This window comes from Eptesicus fuscus, chromosome 3 (assembly GCF_027574615.1).
Source record: "Eptesicus fuscus isolate TK198812 chromosome 3, DD_ASM_mEF_20220401, whole genome shotgun sequence".
In the NCBI taxonomy this organism is placed as follows: Eukaryota; Metazoa; Chordata; class Mammalia; order Chiroptera; family Vespertilionidae; genus Eptesicus; species Eptesicus fuscus.
Window position 1 is genome coordinate 21,132,093 of NC_072475.1, and position 19,894 is coordinate 21,151,986.

At 40.1% G+C, this 19,894-nt stretch overlaps 1 protein-coding gene and 1 long non-coding RNA gene across 4 annotated transcripts in view; one reads left to right on the forward strand and one right to left on the reverse strand.

Annotated features, from left to right (window-relative positions):
- Positions 1-19,894, forward strand: part of KCNAB1 (potassium voltage-gated channel subfamily A regulatory beta subunit 1) — a 307,111-nt gene that overhangs the window by 238,082 nt on the left and 49,135 nt on the right. For 2 of the 3 annotated variants that reach the window (XM_054713662.1, XM_008142222.3), the window contains exons 4-8: positions 1,585-1,664; positions 4,422-4,466; positions 8,163-8,207; positions 10,006-10,049; positions 17,326-17,412. In XM_054713662.1, coding sequence (XP_054569637.1) covers positions 1,585-1,664; positions 4,422-4,466; positions 8,163-8,207; positions 10,006-10,049; positions 17,326-17,412 — 301 coding nt within the window. The remainder of the gene's footprint in view (positions 1-1,584; positions 1,665-4,421; positions 4,467-8,162; positions 8,208-10,005; positions 10,050-17,325; positions 17,413-19,894) is intronic. The other variant, XM_054713663.1, reaches the window with a different exon arrangement.
- On the reverse strand, positions 9,385-17,693 carry LOC129148556 (uncharacterized). The gene is made up of 3 exons (XR_008555517.1): positions 17,569-17,693; positions 15,616-15,676; positions 9,385-10,007 (listed from the first exon to the last, which is right to left on the reverse strand). It is a non-coding gene; the product is annotated as an uncharacterized LOC129148556 (long non-coding RNA).

Consider the following 19,894-nt stretch of genomic DNA (forward strand, 5'->3'; position numbering starts at 1 on the left):
GCAGCTTAAGCCTCGGCTGGCCCTGGTTACCTGAGCCTCAGGCAGCCCTGGGTGGCTGGGCAGCCGCCATCCGAGGCTTGCCTGTGCCTTGGGCCGGCCCTAGGCAGCTGGGAAGCTGCCATCTGAGGCTTGCCTGCACCTCAGACAAGTCCTGGGCGGCTGGGGGACTAAGGGGACTGGGGGACTCCCGACATCTTGTGGCTGTGGGTGCTGCCATCTTTGAGAGTGGGGCAGTCAGTTAGCATATTCCCTCCTTATTGGCTGTGGGCACCACCATCCTTGAGGGTGGGGCAGTCAATTAGCATATTCCCTCCTTATTGGCTGTGGGCGCTACCATCTTTGAGGGTGGGGCAGTCAATTAGCATATTCCCTCCTTTTTTCTTTTTTTGCATATTCCCTCCTTATTGGCTGTGGGCACCACCATCTTTTGTGATGGTGTGAGGGTCAATTAGCATATTCCCTCTTTATTAGATAGGATGTTTTCCAATAACAATCTATCAGCATGTCATGTGACATAGCACAAGGTTAATATTATAATACAAGCACAGTAACTTCTTAAACACAGAACAGTCATGATGGGAAAAACTATGCTTGTCCTAACTTTTAATCTCTACTTGGGGTACATTAAAAGTAGTAATAGTACTTTTGCTGTTTTTTTCCTAAAGGATTTGCAGGGACTCCATTGTGCTAGCCTAATAATTTTCTTGGTTGGCCAATTTTAAAAACAGGAAAGTAGTTTATCTTGGAAATGCTGATGAAGCACTTCAGCCCACAATCAAAAGCATAAATGGAAAAATCAATTTTAATTATTTGTGAGGTGTGTAATTTCCCAATTGACTAATAAGTCTAAATGAAAAAATGGCCCCTTTCCACCTCTCTTTATCGCTATTCCTCAATGGCTGTCCCTCAAGCTGTCATTTATAGCTACCCCCACTCTCTTGTCACACTTGCCACTTGCATCAGCAGCACAAAGGAGAGGACCAGAACTGACAGTGAGGAGCTGGGTCCCCGTGCCCCACTCCCTCCTCTGCTTGTCCTGTGGATTCGGCTGGCTGGCCACTCTGATGGTGCCTGGGGTTTTGCTGAGTTAAAACAGTCACAGTTCTGTCTAACCTTTCATTCATCAAAACAGTCTGCTAAGTTTTGAGGAAAACAGGTCCAAACTTTTAACTCACAAGTCACCCAGGTGCCACAATCCATTGGCTTGGAGAAAGGAGAAGAAATGGAGTCAGCTGCAAAACAAATGACCCTCTGTGTCAGAGACATTTACGGTGCCAAAGAGAATGTCAAACCCGGCCTTCCAAGCAGAGTGAGCAACGATCTATCCACCTCACTGAGCTCCCTAGGGCTCCTGGATCCCAGCGCTGAGGGAAGTTCCTCAGTGCCCGGCTATGTCTCAGGGGAAGATGCATCCACCCTCGATAGGCTAGCTGAAATTCTGGTTTTCTTTCTTTACTACAACTGAGAAAAACAAGCAGTGGTTAGGGAAATTTCCATGTTCTTAAAGACCATTTAAAGGATTCAAAATTGCTTCCCAGGTTTGAAAAGCATTTGGCTTTTCTGACTGACTGCATCCTCTTGCAGGTTGCTGAACGGCTGATGACGATCGCCTACGAAAGCGGAGTTAATCTCTTTGATACTGCCGAGGTCTACGCTGCTGGAAAGTAAGTCGGCACCTGTTTGTGTCCCTCACGTGACATTTCTAGAGCCATGGGACTCTGCCCTAACCATTGTTGACATGCGGGTGAGAAGGATCTGTCCTTGCCACACCTGTTATGGCACCACTTTACCCCCTCCCTCCACCACCATCACCACCAGGGCATCTCTGGCCCCTTCTGCCCACCCAAACCTTCCCACCTCTGGCCCCTGTATGAAAAACGGGCTGGAAGCAATTGCTTTGGTCTACATGAGGGGCAGAGGTGGCTGGGCCCAGAGAGGTGGCAGTGGAGATCAATAAATATTAGTTCAAAATATGAGTGAGCAAATAAAGGAGCAGATTCCAATGTGGTTGTTACTTCATAACCACATTTCATAGTTCCTCGACCCTCGACCCTCGACCCTCGAGGGAAACTGGGCCATCCTCTTTGGAGGGAAGCAGGAACTGATTCTCCTGTTTGCAGGCTTGTTCCTCCACATAGCATTACAGGTAGATCAGAGATTAAAGGAGGATCCTTAAAGATACCAAGAAATCCAATATCTATACATACAGAAGCCTAAGCGATCGTTAGGGCCAGTTGACAGGTCACTGTGACGCACACTGACCACCAGGGGGCAGACACTCAATGCAGGAGCTGCCCCCTGGTGGTCAGTGCGCTCTCACAGCCAACCTCCCAAGGCCTGGGCCGGCCAACCTCCTGTGGTTCCTCCCCCAAGCCAGCCAATCTCCCATGGTCCCTCCCCCTGGGACTGGGCAAGATGGCCTAGTCTTTTATAAGAGGGTATTTCAGACCCCACTCTGAGGACAGAGGGGCCTGCAAAGAGGCCTCACTTCTTTTGCTGGAGAAGTCCCATCTAGCTACAACCTTCCCATGGACCCCAGAGAAGGTTTGGGCTCTAGGACAGGGCTCACTGCTAAGTCAGAACACCTGGGTAATGTGGCCTCATGTGAGCCCCAAGGTCCATGTCCTCCAGGTTCCAGCACAACAAGCACATTTTAGAACAGAACGGGAACACCTTGGCCTCCTACTGTGAACATGGATGCAGCTCCAAGAACTGAAAGGCACTAAGTAGCTTGAGCAGCTCTGCAATTTTCTAACAGGATTGCGGTGCATGGTCACCTGCAGGCCTAATTCCCACCCCACTCTGGGTGAGAATGACAATCAAAATGCTAGACTTGCTGAATCAGGTTCATCATTGCCTGGTCCAAGTGTATTTTCCTTGCGTGGGTTTCCTCCTTCTCAAGGTCAGGTGTAAATGTTTAAGGACCCTCTAGGACAGTGGTCGGCAAACCGCGGCTCGCGAGCCACATGCCTCAGTCAGATTGAGGATGTTTTTAGCAAAGGCCAGCTTAGGAGTACCCTAATTAAGTTAATAACAATGTACCTACCTATATAGTTTAAGTTTAAAAAATTTGGCTCTCAAAAGAAATTTCAGTCGTTGTACTGTTGATATTTGGCTTTATTGACTAATGAGTTTGCCGACCACTGAGCTACGAGGTTCAGAGCCCACATTCCTGACGTTTTCTGTTGAGTCCAAGGAGAGAAAATGAAATTGATAAGGCCATGCTCCTTTCAACATCATACCCTTTCTCCGTGTTTTCTTCTTTTGTTGAATCCTGCTTAATACCAAATGGGGCTAAGGTTGAAAAGGGGGAAGAGTGGCAAACAAGTGTGTAAAGAGTTCTGTTTGTATTCCTACTGTGAAGAAGAATCAGTTCTGGTTAATTACTGTTTGATTTGTCAGTGTGTAACTGACATCGGTTCCCACTGTGAAAAGCAAGATTGCAAAAGGCAACCATCAGAGAGACAGAAGGGGAGGAAGAAAAGAACACTGTGCAACATTCAGCACATGCCTCTTTGGGGTGCGCTCCATAGCTAACTGCATCGTGGCCTATTGCCAGGCTCCCAAGTACACTCCAACAGAGACGGAACTTTCAGTCAAGACGCACAGTGATTAGTAATGACTCCCATCTATAGGACCCTAGTGGACAAAGTGCTAATTCCATTGATGTCCCCACTCACAAAGCCTCACAGAGCAGAATTGGTCTTACTGGGAGGGGCCTAGAAGATAGTTTTAGCCTCCTCAAGCTTGGCTCTCAGCTGGGCTAGGAAGATGGGGATAGGACAGTGGGTATGTCCTCAATATACCGCTCCACAACCCAGCCTTAGGTGCAGGGAGAACACTTCTCTACACCTCCTTATGTCCTGCGTCTATGACAATGCTTGTCACTGGAACCCAGGACATTCTCTATGTGGGCCACTGCATCTGCAGCCCCTACATCTGGGTCTTCTAAACCCACACATGGGTACTTTTATCCTGCAAGACCTCCTGGGAGTCGATATTGTCGGTCTAAACAGTGTGAGCTCTCGTTGTCCTCCCAGGTCCTAATTGGAAGTCATAGCAAATAGAAGCAAAATCTTGACTCCCCTTTGGGACACAGCCAAGCAGGACATTTAGAGATGAGATCAGTGGTTTAAAAACACCAAACTGCCAAATGACTGCACTGTTCCTTAGTGTCAGGACCACAGGTGGTCCCCTGCCAGCGTGAAAGGATTTGGCAGGTGCCTCTGCGATGCTCTGGAGCGGGATTCTGCAGGCACAAGCAGAAACAGTGGAAACTGTGCTGCCAGCCGAGAGCAGCTTCTATTTTTAGGGACATGGAGGCCCTGAGAGTTCAAACAAGGGATGGCTCTGGTGTTTTGCATTGACTCTTGCATTTCCAGGCCACTGTACCCTAAGACACTGTCTGTGTTCCCCTCCAGGGCTGAAGTGATTCTGGGGAGCATCATCAAGAAGAAAGGCTGGAGGTAATGCATTCACCACCATAATTTACTTGCCTTTAAAAAGACTGACATTATTTTATAACCAGAGAAGGGAAAATAAAATTGGATGGCAACTGACCAAAAGGTTGTCCAAAAAGAAGTCAACTCTTCATTGATTTACAGAGTTTTGAAAATAAATACCAGCAAGTTCATTACTTGTGCTTCAAAACTTATTGACTAGTCTTTAATCACAAAGAATTACCATGGGGTTAAGCCAAGAGGGAGGGAATGTTTAGGAGGTATTTGTCAATAAAAGAAAGGGACATTTTCATGGCTTCTGATTGCCATTTAGGGTAATTTGGTAAAGGAAGCCAGATGACAGGAGGCTGATTGTATATACATATGTATTTATGTTCATTGTTCATTTTATTACCAAGTCTGAATGCAAAGAGATGATGAAATAAGAAGTCCTTGGGATAAATACCCCAAAGCTTTCTTTATCTGCCAGTATCTCTCCTGTGTCAGGGGGCCCTATTGTCTGGGGGGTCACATCCCATTTCATCACCTTCTGTATTCAAAGCCAGTGGTAACAATGGATGCCATAACATCCGGGGACAGGGGAACAATCCCCCTACATTTCACTATGTGTGTCAGCCCCGATACCCCCTTCTCCCCAGCATGAGTACAGAATCAGGCAAAGCCCAACAAAGACCATTGGACAAGTTTGGGTTTCTCTTCTGCTCTGGTATAATCTCTGCTGATGGCCAAATGGATAACAATTCAATAGTATCAGTCAGATAGTGCAAAGAACACTGCACCCATGCATGTACACAGATTGTATAAAATTTAGTCTAGGAAAAAGGGACATTCTCACAGAGTATAGCTGAAGACTGATTTCATTATGCCTTTCCACAAAGCATTTAAACTCCCTCTGGAGGGGAAGCTAGAAGGATGGAGGAGAGCTCCATGTATTCTTAGGGCTGCTTAATCCTCACTCTTAGAGAAATGTTTGGTAGGGATAGAGGGCCTTGTGAAATAGAAAACCAGAAATTTATGGAGTTGTCAATAAATATAGTTTGGTGACCTACTTTCTCCTTCTCACTTCTCTTTCTCCCCAACTCCAGGGATTGTGAGTCTGTTAAGAATGAACCATATTCAACCTTAAATATGGAAACATATTCATGTTCCCACCCAGTCCTCCATCTTGCCTGAGTTACCTGCCCACTCAGCGTGCTGGTCCATCCACCACTACCCAAACAGGGACTGTATCCATTTCCTAGAGCTGCCATAACAAAGTGCCACAACCTGGATGGCTTAAACCAGCAGAAATGTATTCTCTCACACTTCTGAAGGCCAGAAATCCAAAATCAAGGTTTGGGCAGAGTCACGTTCCTCTGAAGCTCTGGGTAAAATCATTCCTTGCCTCTTCCCAGCTTCTGGTGTTCTTGATGGCAAATGTTGGTGTCTCTTGGTGCACATACAGCTCTTCAACATCTGCCTCTATCACCACCTGGCATTCTCCCTTCCTATGTGTCTGTGTGTCTTCTTATGAGCACACACTTAATTTAACTAACTACATGTTTTCAAGTCAGCTGACATTATGAGACACTGGGGGTTAGGACTTTAATAACATATATTTTTGAGGGACACAATTCAACCTATGACAGAGACCTTGGGGATGAGTCCACTAGCAGTCCGGTGAGATCTGCAGCAGGGATAGGCTGACAGAGTCCACCTGAGGAAGGAGGGGAGGAGTCAGTGCCATGGCTCTTTCCCCCTGGACACCCAGAGGACATTTAGCCATCAAGCTCCATAGTGTGCAGAGCCTATTATATACCTAAAGGAAGTAGATTAACATGCACTTTCACATACTGCCTTTCAGTCTTGCAAATAAAAGCTTAAGCTATCACCAGGCCACAGAATATTGATATCCATTCACCACTATCCCCAGAAAACTGGTGAAAAGATAAACTGTATCATAGAAGCACACAAGCAATTTCAACTAGAGCATACTTGGCTTCTGCCCCCAGTGCCACCACTTGCTAACTGTGCTGTCCAGGACAGGTTACTTCACTTCTTTGAGTCTCAATTTCTCCACCCCTAAAATGGATGTCATACCTGCCCCTAAATGTCATGCTGATAAAGTGACATAAGGTGAGCAAATGTCTTCTGAAACCTGTGCTTTATCAAAGTAAAACATTCATGTTATCATTCTCCACCCACTCTAAATGCCTCCATGAGGCCAGTGAAAATTTGCCAGGTTGCTGTCTGCTCATGCTGTTTGAACATTAACGTTAGTGTGCGCACCCACGTAGGCCAAACATTTTACAGAAAGCCTAATTTTGGAAGAATAAGTGAGTCTATGGGGGTAGTATTTGAGTAGAATGTGCAGCTTTTGCAGGTCCACATGCTTTGAATAATCAAGAGGGCTGTATTCATTTTTTATACTATTCCATCCAGCCTTTTGTTGAAGCTCTGAAAATGTTTGCTAAAGGAGACCTGGCTCCCCCAGCAGATCACTACTACACTAGGTATCATGAGGTTGATGGATCAACCTGGAAAGTGCATCAGCTCTTCTGGAGTGTGTAATCTTTAGATGCTTACATCTGTAGACCTTCCATTACAGTGATTCACATTACTTTTCCGGGAATTAACTTCAGTGGGATGCGGTTGCTGACATTTTCTACGAATTTTTCTTGTTGCAGCTAAGTTGTCAGACTTGTTACCATCATCTCTCATTGGTTATCATTCATCAGGCTAGGCTTTTATACCTGAGGGCCCTGAGGTGTTGCCGCTATAGCTGATGAAATTATAAATGCCTTACTTCAACTATTCCCAAAGTTTGGTCTTAACCTTTGAATCACAATTTTTTTTCTAGGCGAGTTCAATTGAATTACATACCTGGAGAAATTAAATTACACTGAGATCTACCTCTGAATTTTAAATTACATGACTGTAGTTCTCAAGACATATTTCCTTTTCCATGATCATAATGGCATTTCCTCCCTTTGAGTGTGATTTTGAAAAAGTAATACATTTGCTAACAAGATTTCCACATTATATTCCCTTAAGAATAAGGTGGTAAAACTTTGAGTTAAGGATTTTTTAACTGTTTTCCTAAAATAACATTTCCATTAAAATGACACCCATAGACATTTCATTCCTACTTATTGACTATTATAATTTATTTCATTATTCATATTTCCATGTAGTCAAATCCTGCCTGTGAATGTGATGATTAGAAAGGGTAGTAACTCAGAGACATTAGGTCCATGGTCCTTGGAGGGTGGACTTACCCCCCAGGAAAGTTCACACTCAATCAAGGTTATATTATATGCTAAGTAAGTGTTAGTGGGTGGCTGTTTGTTTGAGATCCTACAGCAATCCATCAGTTAGTCCTTTCACTTACCCTTCTCATTTACTATTTCTGACCCTCCATGCCACCCTTCCCTTTGCTTTGCCACTACCCACTCACCTATTTGCTGTCATAGCCCTCAGCCTCCCCAGCCCCTCCAGGTAAAGATCACTTCCATTCAACCTCTTCTTCTGTGATCTGACTTCAAGTCCCCACTCACTAGCTTCTTTGTTCTCACATTTTAGTGATGTGAATTAACAAATTTATCTCTTTACCAATTTTTTAAAAATGTGTGGTACAATAAATTCTTTGGGTGTTATAATAATAATATGACAGTATGATTTATTTAATATTTCTCTGTGTGTGTTTGTCTGTTTAACATACAGGAGGTCCAGCCTGGTCATAACAACCAAACTCTACTGGGGTGGAAAGTAAGTTAAATAACTTTTATTTTCCCTACTTGATAGGAAACAATTAGTAGTTTTATATTTTTAGGCCACCATTTCACATCTAATATGCCAAAATCAATTGGTTTAAAGTGAAAGATGATTATCTCTCACTTGAAGGAAATAGCAATTAGCCTAGGATTCAATTTTAACAAGATGCTTCCAAAGAAATTTAGTAGCATGAGGTCACTTGCTACTAAGTGATTCACGGAGAGTTTTCAAATATCAACCTCATACTTAGAACCAAAATAGAGTCCAAATTTTGGGAAAAGGAAATGAGCACGTAGCATCACCAAAGAAAAGCTATTCAACTCTGCCAACACTCAGAGACTTCTCCGGAATACGAATATAAAAATATCTTGTCTGGTCCCAATGTACTAGTAAGTCTCTGATCATTTCCTCAGAGGGTTCTGAAAGTGCTGATCAAAGCGGGCATCTCACTGGAGAATAACGTAGAGCTTCCTGGATTACTCGCTGCCAGGCCACATGAAAAAGAAGTCCTCTCTCTGGTGTGGGGTTCAGAACAAATGTCACAGGATGAATGGCTTCTGATGGGCCTACTGGTGTTTGAACTGGTACTTACATTATCCAGCAGGCCTTAGAAGTTCTGGTCTTTAAGACAAACATGTAAGAATACAGCAAGCTATTCCATAAGGCTTTGCACGGAAATCTCAAAGATTTCTTAACAAAATGTAAACACAAACAAAAGTAACCTTATTTACCACCCTATAATTGATAGGAAATAGTTAAAAACAAAATTGGAGGGAGAGACCAGATTTTTAGAAATCTTCTAACCAAAATGTATGTGTACCCCCTCCCACACACACTCATATTTTATTGCTGTTTTTGAGCCTGCATGTGATGAATATGAAAACAAAAATGGAATTTAGATCTTTACTACCATTGTAGTCTATATAAAAATAAGGCAACATGGCGCCTATGAGAAATGCAAATTTACATCGTCTATGCTCTGATTCATGGTGCCATGGCTTGGTGCTTTTTCAGAGGTACTCAAAACCTTGTGTATGGTTTAGAAATAATCAGGAAGTAAGACAATCTGCAAGAACCAGAATGTATAGAGAATTACATATAATATTATCTAATATACTTATAAAAGGTACAAAATCACCAAAGGCGAATAGTGAACTACTAAGGTTGACAAAGGTATTGATGTTGAAGAAACATTTCAGCAATGCTTTAAAAACCAAGCACCACATTCCTTTGCAATTGGCCAGAGTTTGAGAATGATCTGAAATGGCAAAAGTCCTGGTTGAATGTTGGTCTTTGTAAGATTTAAGGAAAAATTGTTTGGTCACATTTTATAAAAAGACAATAATTGTTCATTTCTTTTAAAAATCAAAAGGCACTTTCCAATTTGCTTCCTTTCTCGGAAAAGCTAATGCCATCAGCAGCCTGGCAAGCTAATAGTAAGCTCACACATTTCTAGCAAGCCTTTTATTTCACTTGCTTGGGATTGGTAAGAACAAGGTGGGGAGATTGAGCCCTGTGTCAAGTTATATATGGACAGGGTGTGGGTGGCCAAGTTGTTATTACTGTGGGGTGGTGACAGTCATGTTAATTCATCTCCTGGGGTCTCCGAAGAAAAGGGGCTCAGTGTGCTGCCCACCAGCCTTCCTCCTCAGCCTGCAGTGGTGCAGAATTTGCTAAGAACAGGGTATAAAATTAGCAATTCCATCCAGAACGACCATTCTTCTGTACTTTTGAAGCAGCGATAAAAGAAAGCACACCCCACTCATAGTCATTTGCTTCTTTTTCTTGTTAGAGCTGAAACGGAAAGAGGGTTGTCAAGAAAACATATAATCGAAGGTAGGTTCTGCTACTTCATTTTACCTTTATCTGTGGGCTGCTGATTCAAGAAAGGTATCAGCCAAATGCATTCAAAACACATTGGGAGGGGAAAGATAATCTCTACAAAACGAATCACAAGCAACCAAGTTTCTTCCTGGGGCTGTGTGTTGGGAGTGTACAGAGGGAAACTCAGCAAAAGGCCAAAATTTCTAGAACTGTTATCATGTACAGCTATGCTCACATTAATAAAACACTTGCATAAGGCTTTTTAAAAAAGTTTTATTGAGCTATAATAGATATACCATAAAAATGTATCCACTTAAAGTATACAATTCATTGGTTCTTAGTATAATTACAGTTGACCAATCACCGCCATAATTTGATTTTAAAACATTTTCATTTCCCCCAAAAAGAAACCTTGTACCCACTAGTAGTCACTTCCCAACCCTTCCTTACCTTCTCTCACACATCCCCAGGCAACCGCTAATCTGCTTTTGTTTATAGATCTGCCAATTCTGGACATTTCATATAAATGAGATCGTATGATATGTGATATTTTGTGACTGGCTGCTTTCACTTAATGTTCATCCATGCTGTAGCATGTGTCAGTACTTCATTCCTTTTTATTGCCAAGTAAAATTTCATTGTATGACTATTCCACATTTTTTTTATCCATTCATCAGTTGATGGACATTTGGGTTGTTTCCACTTTTTGATTATTATATAAATAACCCTGTTATAAACATTTGTGTTCAAGTTTTTGTGTAGACATATGTTAAGATCCCTATACTTTAAAAAAAAGTATATATGCATAGAAAAAATTTGTAGAAAATTGTGTGATTGATTGAAAACTTGCTACAGCTCAGAAATAAACAGAAACTAAAATAGTTGCAAGAACCATTACACAGTAGAGTACTACTACTGTAATTCAATGTAAGGATTATGAGAATTGGTAGGAATTTTTACTTATTTCTCCATTGTCTATATATTATAAAATTTTACACTTATACCTTTTGAAATAAAGAAAAAAATGTTAAAGGGTGGTGCTATATATTTCCAACATCTTTATACGAGTTCATGAACTATTTCAGAAAAATCCAAGATTTTATACTTTAGATTCATAATTAATCATTGAGACAGATGATTTTTGTCTCTTTTATTATGAAATACAAAAGTCACCTAAACTATAAAGTATACTCTAATCCCACCACTTCGAAAATAAAAATAGATGAAGAAATAAAGTCCTTCTTTCGCTCACCTAATTTCATTCCACAGTTTGACTATCTGGTGCATATCCTGCCCAACTTTTCCCTGTAGTTACATTGACTTCTCTATCTATACAACCTACTAATAAACACAAAAGCATATGTATTGAATCAATTGAAGTAAGCCATTTATTTTAATTTAACAGTAATAATTATATTTGTTTGTTGTTTCCAAAGTTTTTGTTTGAGTTTGGTAATTCTTACTAATTAATTTTTCATATATTTATAGGCATTTTGGGCTTTGAAATCAAATGAACATTGGTTTGAGTTCCACCTCTGTCATTTACGAGCTGGGGGACTTTGTATAAATGATTTAACCTCATTAAGCCTGCATTTCCTCGACTATAAAACGGGCTATAAATATTCCGACCCTATGGTGTTACTGTACCTAGATTGAAATTAGGTACTTCGCATTGAGCGCAGTGTCTGTCACATAATAAACACTTAATAAATTATTTGTCATCTTCAGCATGATACTTTCTAGTGCAACTTCTCGTCACCATTCTGTGGATAAGGACACCCTTTACTAAGTAAGGAACACCCTAAAGCTGCCAATAAACGACCACATTCCAGCACTAGAGAAAGCTTCCAAACTCTTCACCCAACTAAATGCCTTCTCACGCTTTGGTGTCTAATGTAACCTGTCTCTCAACACTGTTATCATTCCTGCTCTAGCATTTGACCCCATAACTTGTGTCTTCTAACAACGTTTATCAATAAGAAGTAAACCTGTCGGCTCGTAGCAACAAGTTGAGCAAACATAGCAGAGGGTGCTGCCTAGAGACATCTTGTTTTCCTTTCCTTTTCTTTTTACTCTCACTGATTAAAAAAGAGCTTCAGAAAGTGGTTCAAACTGGCAATCAACAAAGAAATATAATATTAAAGAAAAAAGAACAGCATGCCACTGGGCTTTTTACCAAATCTCCATTGCTTTAATATTTACCTGTGGCTGTTCATGATTTCAGGATTCTCTTTTTAAAAACCAGTTTTCTTCAGCTTAACATTCCATAGATGGGGGCAGTTTTATATCCTATATTACAAAGCATACTAAATGGCAATTTGGAGTCAGTCATGCATTTGCTATGTCTTGAACATCTTAAATTACGTCTATTCACATGTTTTTGATAGAATTGTTTCCTAAAGAAAACCACCCCTTGATCTTGGTTCTTCCTTACAGAATTTTGTGCATAGTTGATGTGGTAGTCATTTTCCTAGTAATTTTGTTAATTTGCTGTGAAAGATTGAAAATTTTATAATGTAGTATATATGATATTAAATTGTGAATTAGTGGGACTTCGATGTAAGAGCGTATCAACATTTAAAGATATTGGTACTTGATACTCTACTAAGGAAAATTAGCCTCCGAATTTTAAGCTGGGAAGTCACAAATAACTGTTTAGAAAAAATAGCTCAAATGACTTTATAATTTTGGTACATATGTTAAGAATTGTGTACAAATTGAAATGTCTGTGTACTGATCCTCAAAACAAACAATAAAATCTCAATTATGAAAAAAAAAAGAAAAATCTAAAAATCTGTTTTCTTGAAGCTGCATATAACCTAATAGAAATATCTTAAATTCTCCTTTTAAATAAGTCAGGAATTCTCTTAGGAACTAATCTCTCAGGATGCATAAACTAGTTCAGCTGAAATTCCAATCAACCCAGAATCAAACTTTAACACAAAATTTCAAACTTTCGAAATTAAAAAAGAATTGGGATCTATTATTATTATGTTGTTATTGTTGCTGTTATTTTACAGTTTATAGTTTCAGCCAAAGACAAAAAATAATCATGAGTGCAAAAGAGAGTCAGCAAAAAGGACTGAAATTAGGGAATTGAGTGAGTTTTGCAGGAAAAAAGGGGGGACATGGTATTTCTAGACCCAAAATAAAGTTTGAATGATTTACAAAATTTAGGTTTCATTGGTACTTGTTCTGTGGTGAAGGTGACCTTATTCAACTATTCGACATTGGAAATGTATACACACATTAAATTTGAGAATTGCTCTTAAAGAATAAGACAGAAGCCTGACTTATGTAGAGTTCAGGCCATTGTGTGCTGGGTAACTTTGGCCCACTGAGTTAGTTTATAAAATGTAAAATGAGCTTGACTTGTGAATAATGTAGTTTTGAAAAAAATTCATATGAAAGACCTTTTCAATGAGTCCAAAGTCCTTGCTTAGATCCAGTTAGGAATAACATTCTCCTTATAGTCACAAGGAAGGGGTAGAAATCTCATTAACAGCTTTATTATATCCATTTAGAATCCCAAGGTCCTCTCAGGTTCTGAAAGTCGATTTGTTCATTTAGTCATTCCACAAACATTTATTAAGCTCAAATATATACCAGTTTTAAAATTCGGCAGATCCAATTTCTTGGTATCTAACGTGAAAGAATAGAGAAGGTTTGGTAAGCCAAAGTATAAGAATAAGTAAATTGTTTGTGTGCTTTTATAGGCAAAACCTGTAGCTAAGTCTATAGTTGCCTTTCAGGTAAACAACAGTTTTCTGATGTGATTCAAAACACAAACCCACTGTCATAGTATTAGGAATAGAAAAAGAAAATAAACTGAGAAAGCTCTGCTTAAACATTTTTAATGAATGGCAAATGGTTAATCCTACTATCTGAACTTTTTTTAAAAAAACGATAATTTATTATTTTTTAATTTAAAAATAAATTTCATAACAAATGGATTCACCCCAGGATTCCTTCTCAGTGTATCATGTTCATAGTAATAGAAATTATCCACCAGAATAACCAAGTTTCATAATGGGAGAGGCTGGCACATATATTATTCTAATACAGTGCAGTCTTTATTTAAACAAAAAAAGCAAGTGTGTCCTACATCATGATTGAGAGGTCTGCCGAGAAGAACCTGGAAAATTACATAGGGACACTGTGTACATTACTGACGGCAACTTTTTTTCAAGCTAGATAGGAAATCAAATGTGTGGTAGGTATAAAAAAATGACGACAGGGCATATATGAATAGAACCCTTGCAGAATCTCCAAACTACTGATCTCCTTGTTTCTACACAGTTAGACCTGCAACACTGAGCACCTGACCCACACGCATGCCAACCTGCTTAATGTCTGGAATGAGCACCTGTCTTCAGGTAGATGCCTGTACAACAGGCTTAAACTGAATTAAGGATCACCTTATAAACAATACAGTTCCTGTTCAACTTCAGAGCCTAAAAGAAAAATGAACTTAGATTTCTCTTTCCTACAGTCACTTGAGAGCCATTTTCTTTGTATAACATAATTTATCATCCTGTGGACTTTTGAGGAATTGCCAGTTAATTTCTAGACATTCCTCAAGGGCAGGGAGCATTTCCCCGGCTTCTCTTGTATTCATTCCAGCAGATAGATACTGCATTGGTGTCCAGGGACAGGTTAAGGTCAAAGTGCCTTCAGCCAGTGCACTCACTGCCCTGGAGCACTTAGCTCCTTAGGTTAGGATTAGCTGTCAGGATGCCCCTCTGGAGCCGAGGTTAATGCACATTTGTATGTCTACTTAAACTTAAAACAATGCCTGGCTCCAAGCCAGTGCTCAACAAACATTTGCTAAGTGGACATGGATCTTGACTATTTGTTTATTGGAAATAACCCTACATGGCTTTTAAGGAGACATTGGTGAGCATGTCTTTATGTTGCTATGCGTTAGCTACTTCTAAAGATTAAAGTATCCCAAGTAGGAAAATGAAGGACTACCTGACTTGGTTTGCAATCACACGAAAGGTCAAAGAAGAAAGTTCATCTAGCTCCATGTTGTCTTTGACGGATGAAGAATGACCAAGTACAATGACCTTTCTATCAAGTCCACGCCATTATTTTGGGGTATACATTATTACCTTGAATAATGAGCCGATGCCAATAGATGCTCTCGATATGCACTGTTAGCTCCTTGGGGATGAATGCAGTGTCCATACATCTTTATACTCCCAGAGCCCAGCACAGTTTCAGAATCAAATTGGGATTCAGAACATGCTTATGGCATGGGAGAGTGAATGACTTAAGTCGTGACTGATCATGTAGCAATCACAACAGGGCCAAGTCAGTCGTAGCTTCTTCTCCTGCTTATTCTCAGCCCACCCTGAGCTGCTGAGAAGAGACACAGGAGGAGTGAACCGTCATCCGGAAGGAGGACCTTGTTCCCAGGGCCAGGCACGGGCCAGAATGTCACTAAATGCCTCCAAAACCAGAGGGTCTAGTGAAAACCTCTGGCATTTAGTCGTTGGCACCTCTCATTCTGAGATGTGAATACCACCATTTTAATTACCACATTACTAGACTATTGCATCTACAAAGTACTCACAATTGATTTTATTTGCTCTCTGGAGCAGCAATTCCGAAGGTAGCAAGTACCGTTATCCCCACTGCAGATCAGAGAATTGAATCACGAAAAAAGGTGAAATAAGCCAAGTGAGATCACACAGCATGCTAGGGTAGATTTCCAACCTTTCAAACCTTGTAACACCCTATTTATTTGTTTGCTTCGTTATCCGGTCCTCCCCTTAACTCCTTCATACAATTGCTTCCAAAAAGTGGCTCATGTCATAGAGCTTTTTAAGTTAAATTTAATTGCAAGCTGCCCCTTGAGATAGCTGGTAATGCCCTGAGCCTGGAAGTCACTGCAGTTTTTCAAGAGCAGGCATTGGACCTTGTAACACCTGTCTGCCCTAATCTGCTCATCAATGCTTCTTTCAACAAGCTGTCACCATAGACAGTCCTTTCTTAATGAGTGAAAAATACTTCAGGAACTGTATTCCAGCACTCCATTTTCCTGTCAGAAAGGTAATTGGGGCTGGCCGATAAACTAGTTTGAAAAATCAAATTTAAATGAGCCAAATTTAAATTTTTAAGAGACTCATTTAACATGCAATTAATTTTATGCCTGTAATAAAAAGAGAAAACCCTCCGGTCTTCCTGAAGAATTAAATAAGCTGATAAGGAAATGCTGTGCCTCATGGAAATGACATAAAATGACTCGTGAACACTGTCCTTTTGGTTACCTAATATTATGTACAATACATTCTATTTCAGGGAAGCATTGATTTTACTGAAATTAAATATTTTTTTCTGAATAGTCATAGGAATGTGACAAAATGGTTAGGGTTGAAACAGACTATGGGTTCTAGATTTTATTGTAAGCTCTCACTCTGTCCTTTACATTACCTCTTCAGTCTTTATAGCTTCTAGTATTTTTGTTTTTCCCCAAAAGAATAGGGAGTAATAGAAATAATAGAGCTCAGCTATATTTAAGATTCTTCGAACTTTGTTCCAATCAATGAGATGAGTAACGCCTTCACTGGCCAACCCTTTTATTCCTATTATCACCCATTGTGGCATTGGTTGTCATTTATGATATGTACTATTTTTATGTTTTGCTATGCAATAAATATACCTCCATTCTATTAGAAGTCCATTAAGTAATTCAATACATGACATTAGTTGAATTTTTCAAGAAGAAATTCTTAGGCTGCTTTTTATTTTAAACTTTGCTTCCGGACAGTGCCACACACGAGTCACTGCAAGATGATCACTAAGTCTGTATTTTCCAGTGTGGTGGGAGTACTAATGCCATAGAGAAAAGAATTTTCTTTTTTTAATATATATTTTTTTTATTTCAGAGAGAGAGAGAGAGAGAGAGAGAGAGAGAAACATCAATGATGAGAGAGGATCACTGGTCGGCTGCCTCCTGCAGGTTCCCTATTGGGGATAGAGCCTACAACCCAGGCATGTGCCCTGACCTGGAATCAAACTGTGACCTCCTGGTTCATGGGTCGATGCTCAACTACTAAGCCACTGAGGCCAGGCTAAGACTTTTCTTTCTGGGGACAAAATCAGACTTTGACATAGTTTTACAAGGATTTAGGGGTCAGTTAACACATCATTGTATTTAGTGCCTCCTTGAAGCTAATCCAATGCTTTTTAATTTTAAAAAAGTAAATTCTTAACCAAACTTCAACTCTTTCTAATAGTGCTCATTTTGGGCTTTCTCCATTTGCCCTGCTTCTGCTCCCAGGACTGAAGGGCTCCCTCCAGAGGCTGCAGCTGGAGTATGTGGATGTCGTCTTCGCAAATCGACCAGACAGTAACACCCCCATGGAAGGTTAGTAAAGAAATTTAATAAAAGACTCTGGAGTTACTGATTCTAGCTCGATGACTATTCCACTCACAGTAGGAAATGAGATACATTCAGACTGATTTGACTGAATATGAAAAATAACCACCTTTCCAGTTGCTATCTTTCAGCCCCAATATTTACCTTCAAAGCCAACGCTCAACATCCTGCATCTTCATTCCTTTTTAAAGTAGTTGGAGGCATTGGAATTGTGGCTTCTGCTGGGTACAGTGCTCACTTACTTTTTCCAGGTTCTTTTCACTTCTGTGGTTTCATCAACTAAAACAATAAAATTAATTAGAAGGGGAATTTATAACCCAGCCATCTTATTTTACATCTTATTTTGAAGTAAGTCATCTGAGTGGCGTCCTATTTTATAATGACTCTAGGTCTGATTAGTTCCCAGTCCGTGGAGCCACTATTTAAAATGAGAGCCTTCATTGCAATTTGGTTTTTGGTTCTCAAGGAGCTTCAACATTTTATTTCCCTTCTGTTACAACTGTTTGGAGACAATATTTTGAGCATCTCCTGTGAAAACTTTCAGGACATTCCTAAAAACAGATTTTCTTCAATTTACATTTATTTATGGAACCTACCTAGTATTATTGAGAAAGACGATAGTTTGGGAGGACAAATTAAAAAGAATGTTCTAGTTAATTGAGGTTTACAATCATGGATTATCACCCAAGGTTAATGAGAATGAAAATATTTGGAAAGAAGAAGGGAAAAAGAATGTTCTTGTTATTTGAGGCTTACAGTATGACATAGATTTATAAATTTTCAAAGAATGAGGATAAAGTAATCAACATAAAATTATACTGAAGGTACTTTGTCCTTGATGATTCAAAGGGTAGTTCACGATCTTGTAATACAACAGGTTCTATAAAGATTTATTCTTGCTATTGGGCTATAAAAGTTATAAAAGTTATAAATAATCAAAGTACATATGAGTTTTTCTGTAGGTTTTTCTGACAAATATAATGTTCTCCTAGAGTTTTCTGCTTTCTTGATTCTGAGTAAATTAGGAGTTTACTATGAAGCAATATCAATGTTGGAAATTCATGATAATAAATTATCCATGGAAATGACATAAAATGCATATTTTTATCAAAGCAAAGAATAAATGTTTGATAAGGCAAATTATAAATGTTTTTAGTCTAAGAAGGGCTTTTTGCAGGGATAATATGGTATCCCACTATTCTCAATGAAATATCAAAACAGAGCACTAAAGTGATTGAGTGAGTGAAACAGTGTGCAAGTGCTGTTTAGGCTGTGAAAGCCTGAAATTGCTTCCCATTTAAGTCCAGTGACTATTTTACTTTGGAAAAGTATCCTTTGCAATTACACCATGTACAGAATAGAACAGCGATTTTCAACCAATGTGCCACAAGAATTTTTAAAACGTACACCGACCTCTTTTCCCCTTAGATTGTCAAATTTAAAAAATGACAACAATAGCCATCCAGTGTGAATGAATCAAAAGTAAACTTATTTTTTGTCAAACCTGCAAAAAATAATGTTTTGGTGTGCCACAGAATTTTAGTAATTCATTTAGGTGTGCTGTGTTTTGTGCTTTTTTAGAAAGTCATCGATCCCAACCTCATTCCATAAAGTCCTGATCTGAAGGAAGGGGGAGGATCCTGGAGAAGAATATGTTTATACTCTATACCAGTGGTCGGCAAACCACAGCTCGCGAGCCACATGCAGCTCTTTGGCCTCTTGAGTGTGGCTCTTCCACAAAATACCACGGCCTGGGCGAGTCTATTTTGAAGAAGTGGCATTAGAAGAAGTTTAAAAAATTTGGCTCTCAAAAGAAATTTCAATCGTTGTAGTGTTGATATTTGGCTCTGTTGACTAATGAGTTTGCCGACCACTGCTCGATACAATTTAGCTACTTGCTCTATTCTCCCCACCACACACACACACACACACACACACACACACACACACACACACACACCGGCTTTGTCCTTTCTTCACATCTTCAGTCAACAGTGAAGGCAGAAGCGATTCAACCCCTATCATTAATGCGACACAAAAGGAGGGAAAATGTGGACACATGCCTGGGCCCTGTGGGGCCCCTTCACCACAAATCTGTGGCTCTCACCGAGTTCAGAAAGGGCATGTTTCCCCCCTAAGTTACTTTTAGTTAAGAAAAACGTAGGCAGAGGGAGAATGAAGATGGCCCTGCTCACCCCAGCTGTCAGGTGGAAGCAGAGCTGTTAGTATTTCCGGGGCTATGGGTTTGTGACGCACGTGAACATCCTTCTGTGGGAGTTGTCATCTCCCCGGAAGATCGCTGGAGCTGTGACAAGATTTACCTCCATATTCGGAGGAGATGTTGAATCGGTCTCGGGAGAATTCATTTTTATACTCATCTCTATAAGTTCCTCATTGTGCTGCAGCTGATCTGCAATGACATGGGTAGGACTCCGAGACTAACATTACTCAGCTCTCTAGTCCGGGCAGG